The sequence below is a fragment of the Anas acuta genome, chromosome 29 (genome assembly GCF_963932015.1).
Source record: "Anas acuta chromosome 29, bAnaAcu1.1, whole genome shotgun sequence".
Taxonomy (NCBI): Eukaryota; Metazoa; Chordata; class Aves; order Anseriformes; family Anatidae; genus Anas; species Anas acuta.
Genome location: NC_089007.1, coordinates 3,074,353 through 3,098,077, shown reverse-complemented (window position 1 = coordinate 3,098,077; position 23,725 = coordinate 3,074,353). Strand labels below are relative to the sequence as shown.

General features: G+C 67.6%; 5 protein-coding genes across 10 annotated transcripts; 3 read left to right on the top strand and 2 right to left on the bottom strand.

Moving 5' to 3' along the window:
• Nucleotides 1-913: 913 nt before the first annotated feature.
• FKBP11 (FKBP prolyl isomerase 11) lies at nt 914-2,819 on the top strand. Of its 2 annotated transcripts, XM_068663386.1 has the most exons (6): nt 914-1,117; nt 1,556-1,621; nt 2,110-2,197; nt 2,285-2,318; nt 2,431-2,501; nt 2,581-2,819. In XM_068663386.1, exons 1-6 carry the CDS (start codon nt 1,010-1,012, stop codon nt 2,796-2,798), a joined length of 585 nt encoding a protein of 194 aa, XP_068519487.1. In that variant the 5' UTR covers nt 914-1,009; the 3' UTR covers nt 2,799-2,819. The 2 variants fall into 2 exon arrangements, with proteins under 2 accessions (XP_068519487.1, XP_068519488.1); XM_068663387.1 differs by lacking the exons at nt 914-1,117; nt 1,556-1,621 and adding an exon at nt 1,689-1,764.
• A 218-nt stretch (nt 2,820-3,037) lies between these two features.
• Nucleotides 3,038-5,764, bottom strand: CCDC65 (coiled-coil domain containing 65). The gene is made up of 8 exons (XM_068663389.1): nt 5,557-5,764; nt 4,905-5,072; nt 4,657-4,826; nt 4,358-4,496; nt 4,031-4,228; nt 3,734-3,952; nt 3,500-3,652; nt 3,038-3,389 (listed from the first exon to the last, which is right to left on the bottom strand). Exons 1-8 carry the CDS (start codon nt 5,659-5,661, stop codon nt 3,138-3,140), a joined length of 1,404 nt encoding a protein of 467 aa, XP_068519490.1. The 5' UTR covers nt 5,662-5,764; the 3' UTR covers nt 3,038-3,137.
• A 229-nt stretch (nt 5,765-5,993) lies between these two features.
• On the top strand, nt 5,994-8,785 carry RND1 (Rho family GTPase 1). The gene is made up of 5 exons (XM_068663385.1): nt 5,994-6,173; nt 6,294-6,381; nt 7,520-7,629; nt 7,760-7,894; nt 7,985-8,785. Exons 1-5 carry the CDS (start codon nt 6,054-6,056, stop codon nt 8,228-8,230), a joined length of 699 nt encoding a protein of 232 aa, XP_068519486.1. The 5' UTR covers nt 5,994-6,053; the 3' UTR covers nt 8,231-8,785.
• Nucleotides 8,786-11,342: 2,557 nt separating this feature from the next.
• On the top strand, nt 11,343-16,707 carry DDX23 (DEAD-box helicase 23). 2 transcript variants are annotated; one of them, XM_068663600.1, is made up of 17 exons: nt 11,343-11,501; nt 11,868-12,085; nt 12,208-12,306; nt 12,468-12,564; nt 12,672-12,737; nt 12,848-12,986; nt 13,108-13,238; nt 13,324-13,436; nt 13,554-13,697; nt 13,835-14,060; nt 14,190-14,335; nt 14,436-14,613; nt 14,727-14,969; nt 15,128-15,279; nt 15,432-15,540; nt 15,824-15,998; nt 16,093-16,707. In XM_068663600.1, exons 2-17 carry the CDS (start codon nt 11,868-11,870, stop codon nt 16,314-16,316), a joined length of 2,460 nt encoding a protein of 819 aa, XP_068519701.1. In that variant the 5' UTR covers nt 11,343-11,501; the 3' UTR covers nt 16,317-16,707. The 2 variants fall into 2 exon arrangements, with proteins under 2 accessions (XP_068519701.1, XP_068519699.1); XM_068663598.1 differs by having other exon boundaries at nt 13,105-13,238.
• A 203-nt stretch (nt 16,708-16,910) lies between these two features.
• Nucleotides 16,911-23,688, bottom strand: CACNB3 (calcium voltage-gated channel auxiliary subunit beta 3). Of its 4 annotated transcripts, none has more exons than XM_068663605.1 (14): nt 23,396-23,680; nt 23,099-23,191; nt 20,324-20,446; nt 20,116-20,238; nt 19,907-20,022; nt 19,773-19,834; nt 19,636-19,655; nt 19,363-19,443; nt 19,135-19,193; nt 18,934-19,043; nt 18,694-18,845; nt 18,512-18,607; nt 18,270-18,419; nt 16,911-18,181 (listed from the first exon to the last, which is right to left on the bottom strand). In XM_068663605.1, exons 1-14 carry the CDS (start codon nt 23,435-23,437, stop codon nt 17,867-17,869), a joined length of 1,542 nt encoding a protein of 513 aa, XP_068519706.1. In that variant the 5' UTR covers nt 23,438-23,680; the 3' UTR covers nt 16,911-17,866. The 4 variants fall into 4 exon arrangements, with proteins under 4 accessions (XP_068519706.1, XP_068519705.1, XP_068519704.1 ...); XM_068663604.1 differs by having other exon boundaries at nt 19,773-19,837; nt 23,396-23,668; XM_068663603.1 differs by having other exon boundaries at nt 19,773-19,837; nt 19,907-20,238; nt 23,396-23,688.
• Nucleotides 23,689-23,725: the final 37 nt, after the last annotated feature.

Genomic DNA, 23,725 nt, shown 5'->3' with positions numbered 1-23,725 from the left:
CAACCGGGGCTGGTATGTGGGTGCCGCGGCGGGGCCGGCGTGCCGATGCCGTCACCCGGGAGCTGCACCGGGGCCTGCGCCGGCACTGCTGCCAGCGGGGCCGCTGACACCAGAATGGGAAAAGGGGGCCAGGATGCCCCAGGCATGCATGTGCCCCCCCCCCCCCAAATATTAGTGTTGCCCCCCCCTCCCCAAGAGGGGCTGCCCTTGCTAACCAGGCCCACCGGGATCCCCTCGTGTTGGAGCTGCCCCCGCTCACGTGCCCCTCACCTGGGGATGGTGTCCCGTGGGCATAGGGATGTGAGGACATTTTTTGGGGGGGGCAGCTCGGCCCCAAGCCCCGTGGCTCCCCCAGGACCACCGGTGGGGTTTTTTTTGGGGGGGTCCTCCCCGCCCGGTGTGCGGTATGGGGGTGCTGGGGGGCTGTGTGTGCGTGCAGCTGGAGGGATGCTTCGTGTGCCCAGAGGGGTGCTGAGCCCCCCCGGGGGGGGGGGGACACCGGGAGGGTTTTTTTGGGGGGGGGGGGTGCCGTGTGCCGGTTTCCCCAGGCTTTGCTGCCGCCTGCTGGCACCGGGGCCGTACGGCGCCGGGACACCGGGACCTCACCACCCGGTGACCGGAGCCCCCCCGCCCCGAACGGGGACGGACGCGTGTCCCCTGGTGCTGGCGGGGGGGCGGGACACACAAACCCAGGGGCATCCCCGGGACCAGTGGGGGCTCGGGGCTGTCCCCCCCCCGCCGGCTGCGCGGTCCCGGGAATGCGCACCGGAGCGGGACCGCCTCGACGGTCACCCCCGGTACCGGGACTCGACAGGAATCCCCGGTACCGGGGGCTCCCCCGGGGGGGTTCATCCCCGCTCCGGGCTCGGGGCAGCCCCGGTGTCGACCGGGGGCGGGGCAGCGGGGCCGGGAGGCGGCGCCCCGAGGGTCCTGGGAGTGCCCGGGGCCGGGCGGGGCGGGCCCGGTACCTCCGCCGCCGCCGCCGCCGCCGCCGCCGCCAGCCCCGACCATGCCGCCCCCCGCCGCGCTGCTGCTGCTCGCCCTCCTCCTGCCCTCCGCCGCCGCTACCGAGAGCGAAACCGAAAGCGGAGCCCGGGGGCTGCGCCTGGAGACGCTCGTGAGCACCGGAGGGAACCGGGAAGCGGAGGGAGCCGGGGGACACCGGGCGGCCCCGGTTGCACGGGGGAGCTGGGGAACCGGGGGGTACCGGGGGGAACGGGGGAGACCGGGGGCACGGGGAGGGACCGGGAATATGGGGGAGGGGGAGAGAGAACGGGACGGGACGGGGCGGGGGGGTTGGGGGTTAACGGGAGCACCGGGGGGACACACCGGGGACACCGGGGAGCTGTGTCCGCGCCACCGGGTGGGCACGGGGCGGGGGGGGGGGGGTCCCGGTTGCGCGGAGCTCCCGGGGGCTCCCGGGGCACGTGGGGCTGAGCGGGTCCCGGGGTGAGGGGGGGGGTCCCGTGGAGCCGGGGCCACGTGGGGGGGGACTTTTGGGGAGGGGTCCCGGCCCCACCGCCCCGTGACCCCCCAACCCCCCTCCCCGTTACAGGTGGCGCCCCCCGAGGGCTGCACGGAGCTGTCGGCGCTGGGGGACACGGTGCACATCCACTACACGGTGCGGGCGGCGAGGAACACGTCAGCACTGCGCTCCGGAGGGGGGGGGGCGGGGGGGCGGGCCGGGGGGCGGCACCGGGGAGGCACCGGCACCGGGATGGGCACCGGGATCGGCACCGGGATGGGCACCGGGAACGCCGCGGGGTGGGCTTGGAGTGGGAACGGGGCTGGCACCGGGATGGGCACGGGGGGGCATTGAGGTGGCACCGGGTGGCACCGCGTGGGGACTGCCCTGGGGAGCCCCGGTGCTGGCACTGGGAGCGGTGTGGGTGTCCCTGGGGGGGTCTCTGGTGGGCACTGGGTCCAGTATGGGGGAGGCACTGGGGTCAGCCCTCACCACAGTGTGGGGGTGGCACTGGGGGGGGGGGCTCAGACCAGTAGCACGGGGATGACCCCAGGGCAACACCGGGACCCGCATGGGGACAGCCCCGGGGCAGAGCCCCCCCTGCCACCCCCCCGGTGACCGTCCCCGTCCCCGTGTGGCCGCAGGGCAGCCTGGAGGACGGCCGCATCATCGACACCTCCCTGAGCCGCGACCCGCTGCAGGTGGAGCTGGGCAAGCGCCAGGTGATCCCCGGTGAGCGCTGGTTTTGGGGGACTGGGGGGGGGATAAAAATGGGGTCTGGGGTCCCGCTCACACCCCCCCTGCCTTCTCCCCTCGCAGGCCTGGAGCAGAGTCTGCTGGACATGTGTGTGGGGTAAGGCCGGTGGCAGGGCGAGGGCGGTGTCCCCAGCGCTGTCCCCTCCGTTGGGGGGACACCGCTGGGGTTTGGGAGCGGGTTTGGGGCTGACGGCTTCTCACTGGGGCAGGGAGAAGCGGAGAGCCACCATCCCCCCGCACCTGGCCTACGGCAAGCGGGGCTCCCCGCCGACCATCCCCGGTAAGTGCAGCCCCCCCGGGGGGATCCCGTAGCCCCCCAAAAAAGCCCTGCTGAGGCGCCGTCGCCCCTCTCCCCGCAGGCGACGCGGTGCTGCGGTTCGAGGTGGAGCTGGTGGCTCTGTCGCGGGCCAGTTACTGGCAGAAGGTGGTGAACGAGGTCCTGCCGCTGCTGTGCCTCGGGCTGGTGCCAGCGCTGCTGGGGCTCATCGGGTACCACCTCTACCGCAAGGCCAGCAGCCCCAAGCTCTCCAAGAAGAAGCTGAAGGAGGAGAAGAGGAACAAAGCCAAAAAGAAATAAAACCTCCCCTCGGTAGCCACAGCTGCTCTGCGCCTGCTCTGTCTGCCTCAAGGGGTGTGTGTGGGGGAATAAGAGCAGAGAGAGGGGGCTCAGCGCCCCCAGCTTGGCGCTCCCCGCCTGCCTTGGGACGTGGTTGAGCCAAGGAGCAGAAAATTCGGAGCTGAGAGAGCACTGACAGGACCGAGCTCATCCAACAAAGCTCTGCGTGAGCAGAAATAAGACCCGGAAGACGTTTTGGGCACAGTTTAGCTCTTTTATGTCAGCTTCACGGTGCCCCTGAGCACCAGGCACCCCGTTCCGCGGGACAGTTAGGCCAATTCTCAGCTCCAGCCGGTGCCGTCAGAGCTGGGGACGGGGTCTGGGGGGGAATCGGGGGACACGGCTCTTGTGCTCGATGGCCAGCAGCGGGTTGGGCTTGCTGAGCACCTCGGGGCTGACGGAGAGCCCCTCCAGGTACTGCTGGAGCAGCCCCCGCAGCCGCTGGTTCTGGTGGCTCGCGGCCGCCCGCTCCCGCGCCAGCGCCTGCTCCTCCAGCCTCGCCTTGTTGAAGCGCTGCCAGAAGCGCTCCAGCCCCACGTAATCCTGCAAGGCCTGGGAGAGAGGCAGGGAGAGAAGGGCAGCGGCTCCTGGAGCTGCCCGTGAGCGAGCCAGGCTGCCCCCAAGGGACCTCTGTCCCTCAGAGCCCACCGCAGCCTCCTCACCAGGGCCAGAGGCTCCGCGGGTTCCTCCTTGAGAACCCTGTCGGCGTCAAAAAGCTCCCCCTCGGCCAGCGAGGACGGGTAGAAGGGCAGCACCTTCTCCACCTCCGTCTCCAGCCGGCGGCACATCTCGGCCAGCCGCAGGACGCGCTCTGCCTGCGAGGAGGAAGGAGAAAAAGGGGCAGGGAGAGGGGACGGTGGCACCCCAGGCCTCGTGAGGGGTGGTCCCGGCCTCACCTTCCCCACAACCTGTGCCAGCGCCTTCAGGGCGGCGTTGCTCTGCGCCGTGAGCCTGGCCAGGTTGTCGTGGGCCTCGGCCCGGGCTTGGTTCATTTTGTTCTTGAGCTCCTGGAGCTGCCTGAGCACGGCTTCCTTCTCCTCCCGCGCGCGCCGGTTCCGCTCCTCGTTGTCCCGGAGCTGAGCCGCGAGCCGAGCCTTGGTGGCCGCCACCAAATCCTAGAGGCAGAGGAGCCGTGAGCAGGACAGGATGGGGTGTCCCTGCTCCTGGGGTCCCCACCCGCCCTTTGGCACCACCTGGAGTTTCTGCAGCTTCTTTGCCTGCATCTCTATCTCCCTGGAGCTCTTCTCATCCTTCTGCTTCAGCCCCTCGAAGGCCGTTTTCTGGTGCTCGGTGGCCTCGGCGTAGCTCTGCATGGCGGCATGGAACTGCTCCCAGAGCGCCTCCATCTTCCCACTCTGCTGCAGGCGGCTGTACTGCTTCTCCTGCAGGCTCTGGGGACAGAGAGCAGCGGGTTCCCTTCAGCTGTCCGGACCCCACCGTGTTCTCTTGACCCCTAAAAACCTCCTCGACAGAGCCAGCTACTCGGTGGGACACTGAAGAGCCCGGCCGGTTCCTCGTGCCTTGCTCTTGATGTTGTCCCGGGCGCTCTGGAAATTCAGCGTGGCCTCGTGATCGTCCTGGGCGTAGTTCTGCTCCAGGGCCAGCACCACGTCCTGCAGGTAGCGGATTTCTTCCTCGTGCTGCTCCAGGATGGCTTTCCTGGGGGGAAATCACCGGGGAGCTGCTGAGAGCAGCACGGGACAGAGGCGAGGACGCGCCAAGAGCAGCCGCAGCCGTCGGGATCGGGCCGGGAGCGGGCTCAGCACCCAGCAGGACACCCAACAGGTACCACTGCTGTCCCCCTCCCCCTTCTCGATACCTCTCCGTCTCAAATTCGGCCTCCAGGGCCTTCAGCTGGGCGTCGAATCCCTCCTGCAGGCAGGCCAGGCGGCAGCGCTGAAGCTGCAGCAGGCGCTCGATGTTCTGCAGGTGGCTGCCGAGCGCCCGGGCGTGCTGTGCTTCCGCCTCCTCCACGTCTGTGACCAGGGACTGCAGCAGGGGGGGGGGGGCATCACGCCGGGGGTCCCGGCACGGCGCCCCCCCCTGCCCGCCAGCCCCCTCACTCACCTTGATGACGCTGTCCTTGCAGTCCAGCACCCGGGCGAAGGCCTGGCTGAGCACGGCGATGTCCTCGCGCAGCTCCTTCTCCTTCACCTCCCGCAGCACCCCCCGCCACTGGGCGCTGAGCTTGTGGAGGCTCAGGGCGCTGCTGCGCTCCTCCTTGGCCAGCTTGTCCTGGGGGGGGGGGGCGTGAGCTGCAGACCCCCCGGGACCCCTCCTGGATCCCCCCAGGACCCCCCCAGGACCCCCCTGGCACTCCCCGGGTCCCCTCCAGGCCACTCCCGGGGACCCCCTCCAGATCCCCCTGGGACCCCCCCAGGATCCCCTGGACCCCCCCCCCCCAGGACTCCCTCGGGCCTCCCCCGGGATCCCCTCCCCCCCCCCACCAGACCCCCTGGGACCCCCCAGGACCCCCCTCGACCTCCCAGGGACCCCCCCTGGATACCCTCAGGACCCCCCCCGGGATCCCCCCCCCCCCACCAGACCCCCCCGGGACCCCCCAGGACCCCCCTCGACCTCCCAGGGACCCCCCTGGATACCCTCAGGACCCCCCCAGGCCACCCCCTGGGAACCCCCCGAGACCCCCTGGGCCCCCCGGACCCCCCCTGATCCCCCGAGACCCCCTCAAGACCCCCCCCCCCCCGTGCCCCTCCCTCACCTTCAGGAACCTGACCAGCAGCTCCCCCCTCGCCTTGGCCGCCTCCTCCTCGGCCAGCGCCTGGCTCTGCAGCTGCAGGAGCCGGTCCTCCCCCGCCACCGGCATGGTGCCCCCCCCGTCCCCCCCCCGGCGCCGTCCCGGTACCGGATGCGGCCTCCCAACGCCCCCGACCCCGCTGCCGGCGTCGCAGCGGTCTCCTAGCAACGGCCACTTCCTGTCCGGCCCGGCCCCACTTCCGGGAGCCGAGGGGACGCAGTCGGAAGAGCGCCCCCTAGCTCGGAGGAGCGCCCTCGCGGTCCAGGGGGCGTGGCCACGCTGCCATCCGACGCTTCTCTATTGGCCGGGATCCCGGGCGCCTCCACAGCGATTGGCTAGCGGGAGCCGCCGTGGGCGGGGCGCGGCGGGCGGCGGGGGTATATAAAGGCGCTGCGGCGGCTCGGGCGCGGGGTTGGCGGGCGGGTGGGAGCGGGGAGGGCTCCGCTCGCGCTGCCGCCGCCATGCGGGAACGGAGGCCGCCGGCGGCGGCACCGGCTCGGTGCAAGCTGGTGCTGGTGGGCGACGTGCAGTGCGGCAAAACGGCCATGCTGCAGGTGCTGGCCAAGGACTGCTACCCCGAGGTGAGCCTCGCACCGTTTACCGGGCACCGTTTACCGGGCACCGTTTACCGGGCACCGTTTACCGGGCACCGTTTACCGGGCACCGTTTACCGGGCGCTGACCGTGCCGGTACCGTTGCAGACGTACGTGCCCACCGTGTTCGAGAACTACACGGCCTGCCTGGTCAGCGAGGAGCAGCGGGTGGAGCTGAGCCTCTGGGACACCTCCGGTACCGGGAGGGGGCGGTCATGTACCGGGGGGGGGGGCGATAAATGCTCCTCCGGTACCGGGAGCTGGGGCGTACCGGGGGAGCGCTGCGGAGCGGGGGCAGCTCCGGCCCCGGGGGGGGGGGGGGGGCGGCGGTTTTTTTTTTGGGGGAGGGAGGTTTTGGGGCTGGGGGGGGCTACAAATGGGGTTGGGGGGGCGGCAGAGGGGGCTGCGGCAGAGGCAGCCCCGCAGTGGGGATGCTGCGGTTTTGGGGGGGGGGGGACACATAGCGGGGGGGGAGGTTGGCTGGGGGGTGCCCTAATTCTGGGGGCTGAGGGATTTGGGGGGGGGGTCCCTGGGGGCTGGCTCAGTGGGAAGGCACTGACATAGGGTGGGGGAAAGGCAAGGCTAGGTCCTGTTTGGGGGGGTGCTGAGCACCCATAGGACCCCCCCTCCAGGTCCAGAGCCCCCCCCCCCACATCATCCCTGGGGGATTTTGGGGGGGGGATAATGGTGGGTCCTGGCATCTCCCTCCCCCTGGGCATCCCCAAAGGGTTGGGGGGGGGGGTGTCCAGGCTGTGTGGGGGGGTGCGGGACAGCCCTGCCCTGGTGCTGCAGTGTGTCCCCCCCCCGGTTGAAGGGGGGGTCCCCACCACCCGCCATCCCTGCGTTGCCATGGCGATGCGCTGGCGCAGCCTCTTTGCTATTCCGCGCACGGAGCGTCTGGGCTGCAAAACCCCTCCGAGGCCTTTTGGGGTCGGGATGGGGGGGGGGGGACACAACGCGGGGGGGGGGGGGGCACCCGGGCCTCCCCCATATCCCAAGGGAGCACCCTGCCACCCCCGCAACCCCCTCCCCCAGCTGTCCCCCGCATGGTGCCGGTGGCCTTGGCTCCCCGGGGACCCCGTGGGGGTGGCAGCCGCCCCCCCCCCCCGCCCCGGTCCTGGCTGCCCCCCCCCCCCACACCCCCGGCTGCTGCAGGGCCGTTATATAAATGCCGCGGGATCCGTTTGCTGCTGCCTCGTTAGGGCCGATGGGGACTTCAGTGGGGTGGGGGGGAGCACCGGAGGCATTTTTTGGGGAAGGAAACCCTCTAGGACTGCATGTGGCCTCATGGGGGGGGGGGGTGGCAGTGCGGTGACACCCCCTTCTCCCCGCAGGTTCCCCCTACTATGACAACGTGCGGCCCCTCTGCTACAGCGACTCGGACGCCGTCCTGCTCTGCTTCGACATCAGCCGCCCCGAAACCTTGGACAGCGCATCCAAGAAGGTGGGGGGCACCCGGTCCCCGTGGGTGCCTTCTTCCCCTGCTTCCCTATATCCTAGAAAATTGGGGGGGGGGGGGTGTTTTGGGGTTACCTTGGGGTTCCCTCAACTGATGCCAGCTCCGTGCCCCGCAGTGGAAGACGGAGATCCTGGATTACTGCCCCAGCACGCGGGTGCTGCTCATCGGCTGCAAGACAGACCTGCGGACGGACCTGAGCACGCTGATGGAGCTCTCCCATCAGAAGCAGGCACCCATCTCCTACGAGCAGGTTTGGAGGGGGTGGGGGGGGGGCGCTGGGATGGGGTGAGGGGGGTGTTTTTGGGGTGCCGTGCCGGCCTGACGCCGCGTTGGGTTTCAGGGCTGCGCCATGGCCAAGCAGCTGGGAGCCGAGAGCTACCTGGAGTGCTCGGCCTTCACCTCGGAGAAAAGCGTCCACAGCATCTTCCGGACCGTGTCCGGCATCTGCCTCAGCAAAGCCCCCCCGCAGCCCCCCAAAAGTCCCGCACGAAGCCTCTCCAAGAGACTCCTGCACCTGCCCAGCCGCTCCGAGCTCATCTCCTCCGCCTTCAAGAAGGAGAAGGCAAAAAGCTGCTCCGTCATGTGAGGGGGGGGGGGGGGACACAGGGATGCCTTCCCCCGCACCCCCTCGCCGAGCCCCCAGTGCCTGGGACAGGCTGGGGGCCAAATGGGGCTGCGGTGCCCCCCCCGAGGAGGATGGGGTGCTCGCCGCCCTCCCATCACACCGCTTCCCCCACCAGTGCGTGCTGGGGCCCCGGGGCTGGGGGGCAGCCCCCCCAGAGCTGCCGTGTGTGTGTGTGTATCGGGTTTTGGGGGGGGGGACACCTGGGGAGGGACCTTGCTCGGTGGCTGCTCCCGAGCCCCCGGCCCAGCGGGATTCATCCACGGACTCATCCTTTTTTTTCTTTGAATGCCCAGTTGGTGTCCGGCTCTGCCCCATTCCTCATCTGCTGCTTGGCCCCGAGATGCCTCGGGGTGGCCCCCCCACCCCTCCCTCCAGCCCCAGTGTGGGGAGCGGGGCTCCGGGGAGGGGGCGGCTGTTTTATAGACTGTCTCTTGGGGTGACTCTGTTCAATGTTCAGTGTTATTAAAAAGCTTATTTATTATCGGAAAAAAAATATATAACAACTACCCACGTGCAGCAGGTGCCTGGTGCTGTGTTTTGGGGGGGGCGGGGGGGGGTTCAGCCGTGGCACTCCCCAGGGCAGGGTCCTTCCTGGGGTGCCAGCAGGGAAAGGTGACGCGATGCCAGCAGCTGGCTGCGCTGTCACCCATGGGTGGTGACGTAGGGTGACCCAGGGTAAAGTCCCTGGGGTGGGGTGGGAGTCCTGGAGCTGTGTGGGCCCCCCCCCGGGCTGGGCCAGGGCTCTGCCTGGGCACTGTGGGGCAGCCTCGGGTACCCCATAAGGGTCCCTATAGGGGTCTCCTGCTGCCCCATGGCTCTACCTGGTCCCCCAGCAAGGGGACAGCTTGGGGATGGGGGGGAGGTGACGGTGGGGGGGGTAATTGTAGGGTTAGGGGGTTGGGGCTGGATGCTGTGCTGGTTGTGGGGCTCGCATGGAGCAGTGGGGTGTTGGGGGGTGTCACAGTAGTGGGTTTGTGGGATTCTATAATACCCAAGGACACAGAGGCTTTTTTTCTTTTTTTTTTCCTTTTTATAAAAACGTTGCCAATAAAGCCAGTGTTCAGTTACAATTATTTACTTGTAGGTACACACATGTGTTATTTTGGGGTTTTATCAGTATGGAACCAGAAAGCAGGGCCCGTTGCTGATGGACGGAGCTCTCTGGTGCTCTCCTTGACGAGTCTGAGGATTTGGACTCCCAGCACAAATCCTGCCCTGTCCAGGTCTCCTGCCACCACATGGAGACGTGCAAAACCCAACAACTTGGCCTTCCCGCTGCGGGGTCAGACACTTGGTGCTTACTACGTCACCCCGTGGCTGCGTAGAAAGTTAAAATATTAAATTTTGGAGCTGGAAGTGTCTGGGGAGCAAGGCGTGCTGCGGTGCAGGCGCCCGCCCGCTGCGGCAGGAGGCTCCCCGGCGCTGAGCCGTTCGTCGCCAGCTTTGCCAGGAGTCATTGCGCTGTTGGCAGCCAGCACCACGGCTTGGAAGAACAACGGGATTTTTTTAGGCTTTTTGGGCTTAATTGGATTGTCCAGAAGGGATTGTGACCTATCCATGCATATACGTTGTCAGGTCTGTGTATTTCCCAGTTGTTATCAGTGCTTGGCCAGCCGTTGCGCTGTAGACTACAGCGTGTAGGACCAGGATGAGTGAAATTAGGGTATCTTTGGTAATTCACGTTATTAACAACTCAATCTAAGGTTCCGGAGTTCCAGACCATCAAAAACATCATCACTAGTAATTGCTGATTCATTATTACAGGTCCACGAGGTTTCTAGGTCAGAATCATCACGAGCTCATGTTGTGGTGTTACATTTTAATTGAAATCGTGTTTGGGTTCAATTCTAACGCAAAGACTAATTATGATTGCTTGTAATCCCCGCACAGGTTGAAGTTGGGCCCTGGGGCACCCTAATGAGCTGTGGGCTTTAAAAGGTGGTCGATAATTTGTGGGGCTGGGGCTCGGGGTGCCAGATTAGGTCGGCACCGAGGTGTTCGGGGACCGGGTTCTGCCAAACACCCAAATTCTGCCCCCAGTGACTGAGGGTGCTGTAAGCAATACCAACCATCTCGTTCCTTATCTGCTTGAGAAATTACGAGTTGAATAACACACTGAGCACCACCAGGTGCTGGGTACAGTCAGGAGCAGGGGGAGTTTCCCAGGAATTAGTTTCCTGAATAAACCCCTGATGTTTGAAATCCCGAACGACAGCAGTTACACCCAGGGAAGCTTCAGGGCTCACCCGATACTGTAAAAATCCCAAACTCCTGGGTTTTATGGGCGGCCTGAGCAGAGCCCTTGCTCTGTGGCTCACCCATGGGGACTGCGGGGGCCTGAAACGGAGCGTTGGGTGACGGAGGGTTTGGGATTTTGCCCTCCCTGGTGCTCAGCACCTTGTCCACAAGGAGACGGCGTTTAACAGATCCCACCAGTGCTATGGGAGGTTTTTATTAATTAAACGATAAAAAAATCAACGTCAGCCTTTTATTAAGTGATAAAATAATCAACGTGTGGCTTTTATTAATTGATATGATAATCGTGAATTTTTTATTAAGTGATAAAACAATCAATGTGAGATTTTTATTAAGTGATAAAACGGTCAATATGAGGCTTTTATTAATTGATAAAACAATCAATGTGAGGCTTTTATTAATTAATTGATAAAATAATCAATGGGAGACTTTTATTGATTGACAAAATAATCAATGTGAGACTTTTATTAAGAGATAAAATAACCAATGTGAGGCTTTTATTAATTGATAATCAATGTGAGACTTGTTAAGTGATAAAATAACGTGAGAATTTTATTAAGTGAGAAAATAATCAACGTGGGATTTTTGTACTAAGTGAGAAAACAATCAATGTGAGACTTATTGATAACACCACCAATGTGAGGCTTTTATTAATTGAGAAAATATTCAATGTAAGACTTTATTAATGGATAAAACAATCAATGTGAGGCTTTTATTAATTGATAAAATAATCAACTGGACGGATCTGGGCCGCCGGGGGATCCCTGGGCCAGCGCAGGGCCTGCCTAGGCCTGAGGGTACCGGAACGGGGAGGCCGCGGGGGCTGCTGGGAGTTGTAGTCCGTTTGCGAGGGGTTCGCTGCGCGGGCTGCTGGGAGTTGCAGTCCCCGGGACTCGCTTTCCCGGCGTGCCCCGCGGCGCTCGGCGGCGATTATGGCGGCGGTGATGGCGGCGCGGCGGAGCTGAGGCCTGCGGCGGTGAGACGGGGCCGGGGACAGGCAGGAAGGCCCCGGGGATCCTCCCGGGACCGGGGGGAGGCTGCAGGACCCTGCTGTTCCCTTTCCCGAGCCGGGCTCGCAGGCAGGGCCTGGTCCCCGGTGCCCCCTAACGACCCCCGTTTCTCCCCGGTGCCCCCCCCCTCAACTCCCGGTTCCTCCCGGTGCCCCCCCCCCACCGGCCCCCGGTGTCCCCCCCTGGCCCCTGGTTCTGCCCGGTGCCCGGTTTTGCCCAGTCCCGGGTCCCCCCCGGCCCCCGGTTGTCCCCCCGGTTCTGCCCGGTTCCCGGTGTCCCCCTCCGGTTCCTCGTCCCCCCCCGGCGGCCCCCGCTGAGCCCCCGTCCCGCAGATGGCTGGAGAAGTGGCGGACAAGAAGGACCGGGACGCGTCGCCCGTCAAGGAAGAGAGGAAACGCTCCCGGTCCCCGGACAGGGACCGCGACCGGGACAGGGACCGCGACCGGGACCGCAAGGGGTCCCCCGGCAAGGATAGGAAACGGCACCGGTCCCGGGACAGGAGGCGAGGCAGCCGCTCCCGCTCCCGGTCCCGCTCCAAGTCGGTAGATAGGTGAGCACCGTGAGCCTCTTAGCGAACCGTTCTCCCCCCTCGGGGGTCCGTGGAAGCCTCAGGAGGGGCTGAGGAGGTGGACACGGGGGTCTCACCGTTACCGTCCCCGTCCCCTTCTGCAGGGACCGCCGGCACAAAGACCGAGATCGGGACCGGGGCAAGAAGGACCGGGACCGGGAGAAGGATGGGCACCGGCGGGATAAGGACAGGAAGCGCTCCAGGTGAGCGTCCTCTCGTCTCGGGGGGGCTGCGGCCCCGCTTTGCTGCGGGGTGGCAGCATCCCGGGCTCTGCTCCGGGGGGATTTCCCCCATCGGAGGGGACCGGGTGGGCCTGGGGCTGTGTTCAATGCCTGATTTCCCCCCTCCCCGTTTTTTTGGGAAGCTTGTCCCCAAGCAGGGGCAAGGACTCGAAGTCCCGGAAGGAGCGGGACTCAAGGAAATTGGAGGAAGAGGAGGAGAACGCGCTGAAGAAGGAGAAGGTGAGGAGCGGGGCCTTGGTTTGCAGCTCCTGCAGCACTCGGGGTGCCTCTGTTGAAGCAAACTGCCCCCCCCGGGGGCTGTTAACGATCCGGCCCCACATTTTCAGGCCCAGCCCCTGTCCTTGGAGGAGCTGCTGGCGAAGAAGAAAGCTGAGGAGGAGGCAGAAGCGAAGGTAGGAGGGGGAGCCCTCCCTTCCCACAGAGTCCTGGCTGTGGCAGCTGTACGGAATGGGTGGCTGGAGTGGGGCCAGGCCAGGTTTGAGCCTTTTTTTTCCTTCCACAGCCCAAATTCCTGTCCAAGGCAGAGCGGGAGGCCGAGGCTTTGCGGCGGCGGCAGCAGGAGGTGGAGGAGCGGCAGCGGCTGCTGGAGGAGGAGAGGAAGAAGAGGAAGCAGTTCCAGGAAATGGGGAGGAAGATGCTAGGTAAGGTGTCGTCCCTGCCTGCTGGGTGCCAGGGGCTGTGCTGGGACCCCCCCTGGAAGCCTCCCCAGCCTCGTTGGGGGGCGCTGGGCCCCTCTGAGGTCCTTCCCCTGCTCCCCAGAAGACCCCCAGGAGCGTGAGCGCAGGGAGCGCCGGGAGCGCATGGAGCGGGAGACCAACGGCACGGAGGACGAGGAGGGCAGGCAGAAGATCCGGGAGGAGAAAGACAAAAGCAAAGAGCTCCACGCCATCAAGGTGCCGCTCGGGGACTGGCCTCGGGGGCAACTCTTGGGGCCGGAACGCCCGGGTTCCTGCCCTGCTGATGCTCTGCTGCCCGCAGGAGCGCTACCTGGGAGGGGTGAAGAAGCGGAGACGGACGCGGCACTTGAACGACCGCAAGTTTGTCTTCGAGTGGGACGCTTCGGAGGACACCTCCATCGACTACAACCCGCTGTGAGGGCCTGGGGGTGCCCCAGGGGGGTGCTGGGGTTCCCCAGGGGGGTGTTGGGGTGCCCCAGGGGGGTGCTGGGCAGCCCCAGCCCTCCTCCTAACGCTCCTGCCCTCCCCTAGGTACAAGGAACGGCACCAAGTGCAGCTGCTGGGCCGGGGCTTCATCGCAGGGATCGACCTCAAGCAGCAGAAGAGGGAGCAGTCGCGTTTCTACGGGGACCTGATGGAAAAGAGGCGAACCCTGGAGGAGAAGGAGCAGGAGGAGTGAGTGTGCTTAGCTCTGGGGAGAAGCTGGGGGGTGGCAGCGGGCTGCAGCGTGTCCCTCTGGAGGTGGAGGGACAAATCCCGTGTCCCCAGAGGTGTGGGGTGAACCCTGTCCCCTTTTTCCGCCCCCCACTCAGGGCCAGGCTGCGGAAGCTGCGGAAGAAGGAGGCCAAGCAGCGCTGGGACGACCGCCACTGGTCCCAGAAGAAGCTGGACGAGATGACAGACAGGGACTGGCGGATTTTCCGCGAGGACTACAGCATCACCACCAAAGGGGGCAAAATCCCCAACCCCATCCGCTCCTGGAAGGACTCATCCCTCCCTCCCCACATCCTGGAGGTCATCGACAAGTGCGGCTACAAGGTGGGCACGGGGAGCAGGGGCCCTCGTGGGGAGCTGGCTCGCAGGATCGGTGCTCCTGGGTCTTTTTTTGGGGGTGATTCATGCAAGGGGGAAGTTCTGCTCCCAAACCTGCCTCTCCCCTCTCTCCAGGAGCCCACCCCCATCCAGCGCCAGGCCATCCCCATCGGCCTGCAGAACCGCGACATCATCGGCGTGGCTGAGACAGGCAGCGGCAAAACGGCCGCTTTCCTCATCCCCCTGCTCGTCTGGATCACGACCCTGCCCAAAATCGACCGGTGGGTGGCACGGGGGGCACGGGGATGATTTGGGATGGGGCACGGGGATGCTGCGGAGGGGGTCACTGCGTCCCCGTGGCTGTATCCTTCCTGCTCGCAGGATCGAGGAGTCAGACCAAGGTCCCTACGCCATCATCTTGGCCCCTACTCGAGAGCTGGCCCAGCAGATCGAGGAGGAAACCATCAAGTTTGGGAAGCCGCTGGGCATCCGCACGGTGGCCGTGATCGGAGGCATCTCCCGCGAGGACCAAGGCTTCCGCCTGCGCATGGGCTGCGAGGTGAGGGTCAGGAGGCTCCGCAGGGTCCTGTGGGGGGCTCTGGGGGCAGCGCCAGCCCCCCTGTAGGGGCCAGGTCCCAACCAGGCCGTGGACATCAACCCTCTGGCCCCCAGATTGTCATCGCCACGCCGGGGCGTCTGATCGACGTGCTGGAGAATCGCTACCTGGTGCTGAGCCGCTGCACCTACGTGGTGCTGGACGAGGCGGACCGCATGATCGACATGGGCTTCGAGCCCGACGTGCAGAAGATCCTGGAGCACATGCCCGTCACCAACCAGAAACCCGACACGGACGAGGCCGAGGACCCCGAGAAGATGCTGGCCAACTTCGAGTCGGGGAAGCACAAGTACAGGCAGGTGGGTGCGGGCAGGAGCCTGGAGTGGAATTTAGGGTGCCGCCTCCAGGCTGCGGGATGGAAAAAGGACAATTTGGGGGCTTTGGGGACCGGGATGAGAGAGCTGGGGCTGCGTTCCCACCCCACGGGGCCTCTGCTCACTGCTCTGATCCCTCGCAGACCGTGATGTTCACGGCCACCATGCCGCCGGCGGTGGAGCGCCTGGCCCGCAGCTACCTCCGCCGCCCGGCTGTGGTTTACATCGGCTCCGCCGGCAAGCCGCACGAGCGGGTGGAGCAGAAGGTCTTCCTCATGTCGGAGTCGGAGAAGAGGTGCGGAGAGGAGGGGGCTCAGGGGGGTCGGGGGCGTTTTGGGGGTGAGAGAGCTCCGTGGAGGGGGGAAATGTGGGATCCTGGAGAGCGGAACGGCTCTCAGGGGGCACCGCAGCTTCTCCCCCCGTGCCTAACTCTCCTCCTCCCAACAGGAAGAAGCTGTTAGCCATTCTGGAGCAGGGCTTCGACCCGCCCATTATCATTTTTGTCAACCAGAAGAAGGGCTGCGACGTGCTGGCGAAGTCGCTGGAGAAGATGGGGGTGAGTGGGGGCCTCACATTTTGGCAGTGGTTGTCATCCCACAGCCTGTCTCCCTCTCTCCATCCCTCAACCAGAAGCTTTTGCATTTTGTGGTGCTGTCCCCAGGCCCCACAGGTCCCAGTGCCCAAATCATCACAGGGCTTTGCCCCAGTCCTGTCCCTGGTGTCCCTGCATGGTCCTCCACCCCATGACAGTACAATGGGAGCGTGGACACCCCCCAGCTCCCCTCCGGTCCTCCCAGTCCCCATTTCCACCCCCTGCTGACCCCCTTCTCGTCCTGCAGTACAACGCCTGCACCCTGCACGGCGGCAAAGGGCAGGAGCAGCGAGAGTTCGCCCTCTCCAACCTGAAGGCTGGGGCCAAGGACATCCTGGTGGCCACGGACGTGGCCGGCCGTGGTATCGACATCCACGACGTCTCCATGGTCGTCAACTACGACATGGCCAAGAACATCGAGGGTGAGTCCGAGGCCTGGTTTTGGCTAGGATGGTTCATTTTTGGCACGGGGCACGGGGTGGGGTGGCCCTGCCTGACTCTCCCACCCCCCTGCAGATTACATCCACCGCATCGGGCGGACGGGCCGCGCGGGGAAGAGCGGCGTGGCCATCACCTTCCTCACCAAGGAGGACTCCACCGTCTTCTACGACCTGAAGCAGGCCATCCTGGAGAGCCCCGTCTCCTCCTGCCCCCCCGAGCTGGCCAACCACCCCGACGCCCAGCACAAGCCTGGCACCATCCTCACCAAGAAGAGGCGGGAGGAAACCATCTTCGCCTGAGGCCCCGGGGATGGTTTTCGTCTCTCGGCCACCCCTTTGGGGACAGCAGGGCCACCGAGGGCCGCCGGGACTTTGTTGGCTGCTCCTTCCCCCAAACCCCAGGCCCCGGTGCAGCCAGGACTGCTGACAGCAGGGATTGGGGCCGGGACTGCCCCGAAACGTCCCCTGTGTGCTCCCACTCCCTCTCCCTGCGTTCACCGTGGACTTGTGGGGCTGCCGGAGGCTTTTTGGGGGCAGGTTCCTCCCTGCCCCCCTGTTCCCCAGGCAGGGTCGGGGTTGGGATCCTTGCGCTGGTTTGTAGCCGGGGCTGTCCCTGGAGCTGTGTTCCTTTCCTCCCTTTTTTAGCAAAACCTCCAAGCTGCAGGAATAAACCTGCAGCAGCGTTGCCAGACGTCGCCTCCCCGTGCTCTCTGTTCCTGTGGCACCTCCTCGTGTCCTCGCCGGCCTCTCCCTGCACCCTGAGGTGCTCGGAGGTGGCTGTGCCCCTAAAAGAAGAGCCCGGGACCCGTCCGTCACCCACCCCCGGCTCCTGCAGTCCCCCCGATTCAGCTTTTCCCCCTTCCCCAACCGCCAGAAAACCACCACGCCGCTGCCTCCGAGCACGCTCGTGTTTCTGAAACAAGTTACAGGGCAATTCAGTGCTTTCTACAAAAAGAAATTATAACAAATCTGTGGCTCCCACCCCTTCCCCTCCGCCGGCTGGGGACGGCTCCCTGCGGGGGGAGCAGCCGCCGGCCGAGGGCCGAGGGCCGTGGGCGCTGTATTTACAGGACGGCGGTGACGTGCGGGGACAGGGGGGGTGGGGAGGGGGGCAGCGAGTGCAGGTGGGGGGCAGCAGCCCCCTATAGGGTCCAGCAGCCCCACAGGGGGTCCCTCTGTCCCCCTCTGTCCCCCTGTCCCCGGGGGGAGGAAGCAGTTTGGCTACTGTGAACGGGGGGGCCAGGGGGGGAAATTGGTGCAGAGCGAAGCAACTGGTGCGGCCCCCTCCTCCTGGGGGGGTCCCATGCAGGGGCAGGGGAGGGGACAGGCCCCGGGGGGGGGAGGTGAGCGCTGTCACTGTCCCCTACATCTTCAGGGCAGCGGGATGGGGGGGATGCTGCTTGAAACTGTGCCCCCCCCCCTTTTACCGAGCCTATGAGTCCTTTCTTTTTTTTGGGGGGGGGCCCTCTGCTGATGGCGGCTGCCCTGCGGGGAATGATGCTGGGGGGGGGGGGCAGGCGGGGAAACTGAGGCAGGGAGAAGGCTTGTGGCTGCTCTCGGGTCACCAGGAGCCAGGGAGGGGGTTGGATTTTTGTTTTTTTGAGGGGGGGGGGGGCCCTGGCATCCTGGCCGCCGGCCCCCTCCTGTGCTTATTATGGCTGAAGACGGTGCCCGGGGCCAGGCGCCGGGAAGCTGCCGCTGCCGAGAGGAGTTCCCCGAGAGAAGGGGGGAGATTGTCTGAGCACCCCCAGCGCGGGGCTGGGGTTGGGGTAAAAAGGGGCGGCGAGGACCCAGGGGAGGGGCCCCAACCCCTTTTTTCCCCTTTTCCCTTCCCCTTTTGCCCACCCGCCCTAGTAGCTGTCCTTGGCCCAGGGCCGGCTGCGCTGCCAGTTCCTGTCGTGGTCGCGCTCGGGCGGGCGCTCCAGCAGGCGCTCCTGCGCGGCGGGGCCGGGGGGGCCGTGCAGCCCGCTGTTGTGATGCCGGTGGGGTTGGTAGAGGTCGGGGTAAGGCTCCCCGTACTCCTCTTCCTCCTCCAGGTGCCGGGAGCCGCGCTGCGAGGAGGCCGCCCAAGGTTTGGGCGAGGGCTCGCTGGCCTCGTCCGAGGGCATCAGGCTGTCGTGCTCCAGCGGCGAGTGCTCGCCCCGCTCCCCCAGCAGCTGCTGGCTCTGGGGCAGAAACGGGGCTGGGAGAGGGGGCGCCCCTTTCCTTTTAACCCCCCCCGAGGGGTGTTTTTGGGGGTTGGTTTGTGGGTACCTGCAAGCCCGGGAGGCTGGTGGGCGAGGGCACGGCGTGCGGGGCGTGCGGCGGGTGGTGCGTGGCGCGCCAGTACACCTCCAGGTACTCGGCCAGGTGCTCGCAGGCGTCCTCCAGCTGGTTCTCATCCAGGATCACATCAAAAAGCTCCTGGGGAAGGGCAGGAAGGGGTGAGGGAGGGCACGGGGAGCCCCCCCCAGGGTGTTATCCTGGGGTTTTGGGGGGGGGAGCTGAGGGCTCACCGGGGGGCACTGCACCAGCTTGTCCGCTGCCATCATCTGCACGTTGAGGTGCTTCACCTGGGACTTGCCGCGGGATTTGATGAGCCGCTGCAGGACCTGGGGGTGGGGGGGGGACAGGAGGGTGATGGCAGCCTAGGGACAAGCTGGGACCCCCCCTCCCAGAGCCCCAGCCCCCCCCTCACCTTGGGGGAGGACACCTTGACGTAGACGATGATGGGCGCCAGCGAGGTTTTGGCCAGCTGCGCCGGGTGGTTGATGGTGTCGGCGTCCAGCACCACCAGCTGCAGGGACTTGGCCAGCTCGAAGATGCGCTCGATCTCGCTCTGCACCTCGGCTTGGGGAGGGGCGGAGAGGACATTTTAGGCTCGCCACCCCCCAGGGGAGACCCCCCCCAACCCCCCTCGATGCCCCTGGCCCCTCACCGATGCTGGAGCGGGTGGTGGAGCGCTCCAGGATGGCCTGCTTGCCCAGGTTGTTGAGGATGGAGCGCTTGGCCAAGGAGAGGTCGGCCGTGATGTGGGTGATGGAGATCCTGCGAGGGGGGGGGCAGAAGCAGCGCTGGGGGGCCCTGCTCTGCCTGTATGTGGCAGGGGAAGGGGCTGGGGGTCTGGGGGGGGCCTCACCTGCCGTCAAATCTGTGCTTGAGGAAGTCGAAGAGGGCTTTCTGCATCATGTCGGTGACCTGCGGCGGGGCGGCCGCGCGGTGAGCCGGTGGCAGATGGCAGCGGCGGGGAGGTGGCAGTCGTGCGGTGCCCCCCCCGGCCCTGCCATCTGCCTGCCACCGGCATGGAGAAAATGGGGGGGGGGAGACAGGATGGGATGTGGTAGGACCCCCCCCCCAAAAAAAATACCTCGTATCCTTTCAGCGAGGGTCCCACCAGCACCACCGGCCGCATGGAGGGGACCACGTCGTAGGGTGGGATGTGCTGCGTCTGCGGGGGGGGGCGTGGGGATGGATCAGTGCTCTGAGATCCCACCCCCGGGGGGATTTCGGTGAATGGGGGTGTCCTGACCCCCCCCAGCCCAAAAACCAGCTGGGGAGAGGGGTGTAGCTCCCTCCCCCAGCCCCAAACTCTGCCTGTGGCCCCCTCCCCATCTCCCCCAGCCCTCTCCTGGGGCCTCACCTGCTTCTGCTTCTGCTTGGCTTGGGGGGGGGAGAGAGAAAAGACAGAGGTTGGTGACAACGCGGTGGACCCCCCCAGACCCCCCCATGTCCCCTGGACCCCCCCACGCCCCCCCCAACCTCCCGACCTTCCCTTACCTAAGGAAGGGGGAGGCGATCGCCGGTTCCCGCTGTCGCCGAGGCCCAAGGCGTTGCCAGCTCTCCTGGGGCAGACAGGAGGTGAGTGGGGGCCGGGGGGGGGGGCAAGATACCAGGGGGGGGCTGCTCCCTACCTGGCTTTCTGCTCCTGTTTGAGCCTCATGGCTTCCAGGCGCTGGGGGCTGGGGATGAAGGCGATGTCCCCCCCCTCCTTCACTAGGCGCCCGATCCACCAGTCATTGCTGTATTTCTGAAAAGGGGGGGGGGGGGAAGGAGGCGGGTTGGGGGGGGGCCCTGATCCTGCTCCCCCCCCCCCCCAAAAAAAAAATGAACCCCGTCTCACCTCCTTGATGTGCAGGAAATCTTTGGCTTCGAAGTTGATGGCGGCTCCCTGCACCGGGCACTCCTCGTCCAGCGCCCCGCAGTAGCTGACATTGGTGCGCACGGCGAAGGCGACCGGCTTGTGCTGGGGAGGAAAGTGGGGGGGGGGGGCTCAGCGCCTTCCCCCCACCCCCAAAAAATAAATAAATGAGCCCCCCCCAGTCCCGTACCTTGGCCCTCTCGAGCTGCTGCTGGGCCTGGCTCTCCACCTCGCGCCGGGCGCTCTCGCGATCCTCCTCGAGGGACACGTCGGAGTCCAGGGACGGGCGGCTGGTGTAGGAGTCGGCCGAGCCCTGCGGGACGGGGCTGAGTGCTGGGGGGGCTGCGGGGACCCCCCCACAACGGGGTGGGGGTGTCCATGTTGCCCCCACCCCCTGCCAGCAGGGTCAGCCCAGAAAAGGGGTCCCCGGTCCTCCCCATCCCGCTTTCGGTGTCCCCGGTGCCACCAAACTGGGAGCCCGCGCGTGGCATCAGCTCCGCGTGCTGGGGGGGGGAAAACCTAGAGCCCCCCCCCAGTATGGGATGTAAGGCTGAGCTGGGGGTCGTGGGACCCTATCCTGTCCCCCTCAACCACGCTGTGGCCCTGCCCAGGCCCCCCCCCAGCCCCGTTCCCCAGCCCCAGCCCTGGGGTACCCAAGTGCGGGGCCTCGGTGCGGCCCCCCCCCGGTTTTCCCCCCCCCCCGCCGGCAATTAGCGGCTGCCTGCTGCGCCCAGAACAGGCGCAGAAGCTGCAGTGAAATATTTATAGGTGCCTGGATGTGGCTGAGCCCCCCCCCGCGGCCCCCCGCCCGCCCCCCCCCGAGGAGCTCCAGGCCCTGGCGAGCTGAGCTCAGCAACGTGGCGCGCCCCCCCCCATGCCCCCCACCCTGCGCATCTCAGCTTCGCTCATCCCCGGGGGGGTGGTGTTAGAGCCCCCCCCCCCAACAGAAGCAATATGGCTTTCCCAGCATGGCCCCCCCCCAACATGGCCTCCCCAGCACGCCTCCCCCCCACCCCCCCCAGCATCTCATCAGCCCCCCCTCAGCATCCCCAGCGCGGCGTCTCCATCACCGCCCCCCCCCCACCATGAAACCCCTCGGGGGGGGGGTTCCGCGGCCACGGAGGGGTTCGAGGGGGGGGCACCTGCCCGAGGGAGGGGGGGGGACAGCGGCGAGGAACAAAGGGCCAGAGGAGGGGGGGGGGGGGACACGAGGGGCGACACAAGGCGAGGGGTGACAGCGGGCACGGCCCCCCCCCGCCGCGCACGGATTCCCCCCGGTCCCCACATCGCGATCACGGTGTGTGTCCCCCCCCCCCCGGTGCCCCCCCCCCCCACCCCGGTACCGGGCCGGTACCTCGTTGAGCAGGAAGGTAGCGCTGGAGTCAGAAAACGACATAGACGGGGCGAGCCGAGCCGAGCCCCCCCCCGCCCCCCCACCGCCGCCACCCGGTTACCGGCACCGGCTCCGGTTCCGGCTGCGGCTCGGGCTCGCCTGGCCCTGCCCGCTCCGCTCCGCTCCGCTCCGCCGCCCCTCCCCGCCCCTCCCCGCCCCCGCCTCCCGCCGCCCCCCCCCCCTCCAATCCCCCCCCCGCCACCTCCCCGGGGCTCCCGGAGCCGCCGCGCTCGGGGCCGCCCCCGCCGCACCGGGATGGGGATGGGGGAGATGGGGGGGGACACACCGGGGAGGGGGGCGGCTCCCTATTCCCCGAGGGGGGGGGTTACGGACCCTCTCCGGTGTGCCCCCACCCCCCCCCAACTATCCGCCGGGGGTCCCGAGCGGCTCCGGTGCTGAGCACCGGGACGGGGCTACCGGGGAGGGGGGGTCCCGGGGCAGCAGCGGCGGGGCCGTGCCGGTTCCCCCCCCCTCCCCGGAGCCCCCTCGGCCGGTGGTACCGGGGAGGGGGGCGGTGTTGGGGGGGGGCCCGTGGGTACCTCCATGCTCCGGTGCGGCGGCGGCGGCCCCGTCCTGCCCCGAGCCGGCAGCAGCCCCGTTCTGCGGGCCGAGCCCTGCGGCGGGGCCGGAGCCGCTCCCGCCCCCCCGCCGCGCCCCCCCCGCCCCCGAGGAGGGGGGCAGCTGCGGCTCCCGGGGGACCGGGCCGGCCCGCCCCGTTACCGCACGGCGGGACGGGTACCGGAGGGCACCGGGCCGGCCCGAACCGGGGAGCCCCCGGCTGATGGGGGGGTGGGGGGGGGACGGGTTCGGTCCCGGGGGGCACCGGTACCGGCCCCGGGGCAGCGGCGGGGCCGGCCCGGGCCCTCTCCGAGGTGCTGAAGGCACCGCGCTGGGGTCGGGGATGGGGCGTACCGGGGGCTCCGGGGGTACCGGGAGGGGGGCAGGAGGCACCCTGCGGGGGTTACCGGGTGCTCCGACCGCCCTGCGACCCCCCCCGAGCCGTCCCGCGCCCCCCATCCCCTCCCCGGTGCTCCCCGGTACCCCGGGCGGGGGTGGGGAGGGGGCGCCCGGTACCGGGGCGAACCGGAACGGGAGCGGGACAGGCTAAGGGAGCGGGGAATGGGGGCGGCCCGGGGACACCCCCCGGTATCCTGACGCTGCCTCAGTTTCCCCGGTGCCGCCCCCCCCACCCCCCCCCGGCGCCGCAGTGCCGGTGCCCGGCGGGGCCGGCCCGGCCCTGACGCAGCACTCGCTATTTTTAGCCGCTGCGATGCCACCGGAGCCCGGTACCGGAGCCCGGCTCCGGTCCCGGGGCGAGTGGGGGGATGAGGTTGAGCACCGGCCGGTCGGGTCCCCGCCGTACCGGGGGCGAGGATTTTTTTTTTCTTTTTGGGGGGGGGACACAAAAGGGAACCGGGCGCTCCCTCGGCCCGTGCCTTACTGCGGAGCCGCAGCGCCGCCGCCCCCGAGAGCGAGCCGGGGAGGGAGGAAAGGAGAGGGGGGGGGGGGGAAAAACGGGGCTGGCGGGGCTGCCCCGCCCCGGTGCCGGTGCCGGTGCCGGTGCCCGCTCACCTGCCTGCGGAGGATGCTGGAGGTGGTGTCGGACGAGGTGCTGCCGTCCGAGCGCTTGAAGCGGCTCTTGCGCTTCGGCAGCCTCCGGGGGCTCTGCGAGGGGATGGGGGGGTGTGTGTGTGGGGGGGGGGAGCGGCGGGGGCGGCCGGTGAGTACCGGGAGGCACGGCCCCCGCCGCTGCGGCGTTACCGGCAGCCCCCCTCCCTCTTTCCTCCCCCCCTCCCCCAAAAGAACCGAATGGAACCGAGCCGAACCCAACCGGACCCTGGAGGACCGGGAAGGCTCCGGCTCGCTCACCTGGAAGGAACCGGGAGCGGCGGGCTGCGGCGGGCCGGACATCCCCGGCGGCACCCCCCGGGATCCCGGCGGGGCCGCCCCGCACCGGACCGCGGCGCTCCGCCGGGAAGGGCCGCGCCGCCGCCGCCACCGCCACCGCCTCGCTCCGCATCACACGGGGCCGCCGGGGCGTCCCGGTCGTCCCCGCCCCCGCCTGCCCGCCCCCGCGCCCATCCCCGTGGCGTCCGGCTGCGCCCCCGGAGCTGGGCAGCCACCGGGCGGCGGAGGGGGAGAGGGGGGGGCACCGGGTTACGGCTCCTCCCCGCAGCCCCCCGGTGCTGCCAGGCCCCG

Excerpts from the sequence above, each read along its gene's own strand:
- CCDC65 (XM_068663389.1), bottom strand. The coding sequence starts at position 5,661 with ATGCCGGTGGCGGGGGAGGACCGGCTCCTGCAGCTGCAGAGCCAGGCG. Across the intron at positions 4,497-4,656 it reads GCCGAATTTGAGACGGAGAG|GAAAGCCATCCTGGAGCAGC; the intron begins GTATCGAGAAGG and ends ATTTCCCCCCAG. Across the intron at positions 3,390-3,499 it reads CCGCGGAGCCTCTGGCCCTG|GCCTTGCAGGATTACGTGGG; the intron begins GTGAGGAGGCTG and ends CCTCTCTCCCAG.
- RND1 (XM_068663385.1), top strand. The coding sequence starts at position 6,054 with ATGCGGGAACGGAGGCCGCCGGCGGCGGCACCGGCTCGGTGCAAGCTG. Across the intron at positions 6,382-7,519 it reads GAGCCTCTGGGACACCTCCG|GTTCCCCCTACTATGACAAC; the intron begins GTACCGGGAGGG and ends TTCTCCCCGCAG. Across the intron at positions 7,630-7,759 it reads TGGACAGCGCATCCAAGAAG|TGGAAGACGGAGATCCTGGA; the intron begins GTGGGGGGCACC and ends CGTGCCCCGCAG.
- DDX23 (XM_068663598.1), top strand. The coding sequence starts at position 11,868 with ATGGCTGGAGAAGTGGCGGACAAGAAGGACCGGGACGCGTCGCCCGTC. Across the intron at positions 12,086-12,207 it reads CGCTCCAAGTCGGTAGATAG|GGACCGCCGGCACAAAGACC; the intron begins GTGAGCACCGTG and ends CCCCTTCTGCAG. Across the intron at positions 12,738-12,847 it reads AGGAGGAGGCAGAAGCGAAG|CCCAAATTCCTGTCCAAGGC; the intron begins GTAGGAGGGGGA and ends TTCCTTCCACAG.
- CACNB3 (XM_068663603.1), bottom strand. The coding sequence starts at position 23,437 with ATGTCCGGCCCGCCGCAGCCCGCCGCTCCCGGTTCCTTCCAG. Across the intron at positions 19,838-19,906 it reads AAACAGGAGCAGAAAGCCAG|GAGAGCTGGCAACGCCTTGG; the intron begins GTAGGGAGCAGC and ends TGTCTGCCCCAG. Across the intron at positions 19,044-19,134 it reads AAGCACAGATTTGACGGCAG|GATCTCCATCACCCACATCA; the intron begins GTGAGGCCCCCC and ends CCCCCCTCGCAG.
- FKBP11 (XM_068663386.1), top strand. The coding sequence starts at position 1,010 with ATGCCGCCCCCCGCCGCGCTGCTGCTGCTCGCCCTCCTCCTGCCCTCC. Across the intron at positions 1,622-2,109 it reads CGGTGCACATCCACTACACG|GGCAGCCTGGAGGACGGCCG; the intron begins GTGCGGGCGGCG and ends GTGTGGCCGCAG. Across the intron at positions 2,198-2,284 it reads CAAGCGCCAGGTGATCCCCG|GCCTGGAGCAGAGTCTGCTG; the intron begins GTGAGCGCTGGT and ends CTCCCCTCGCAG.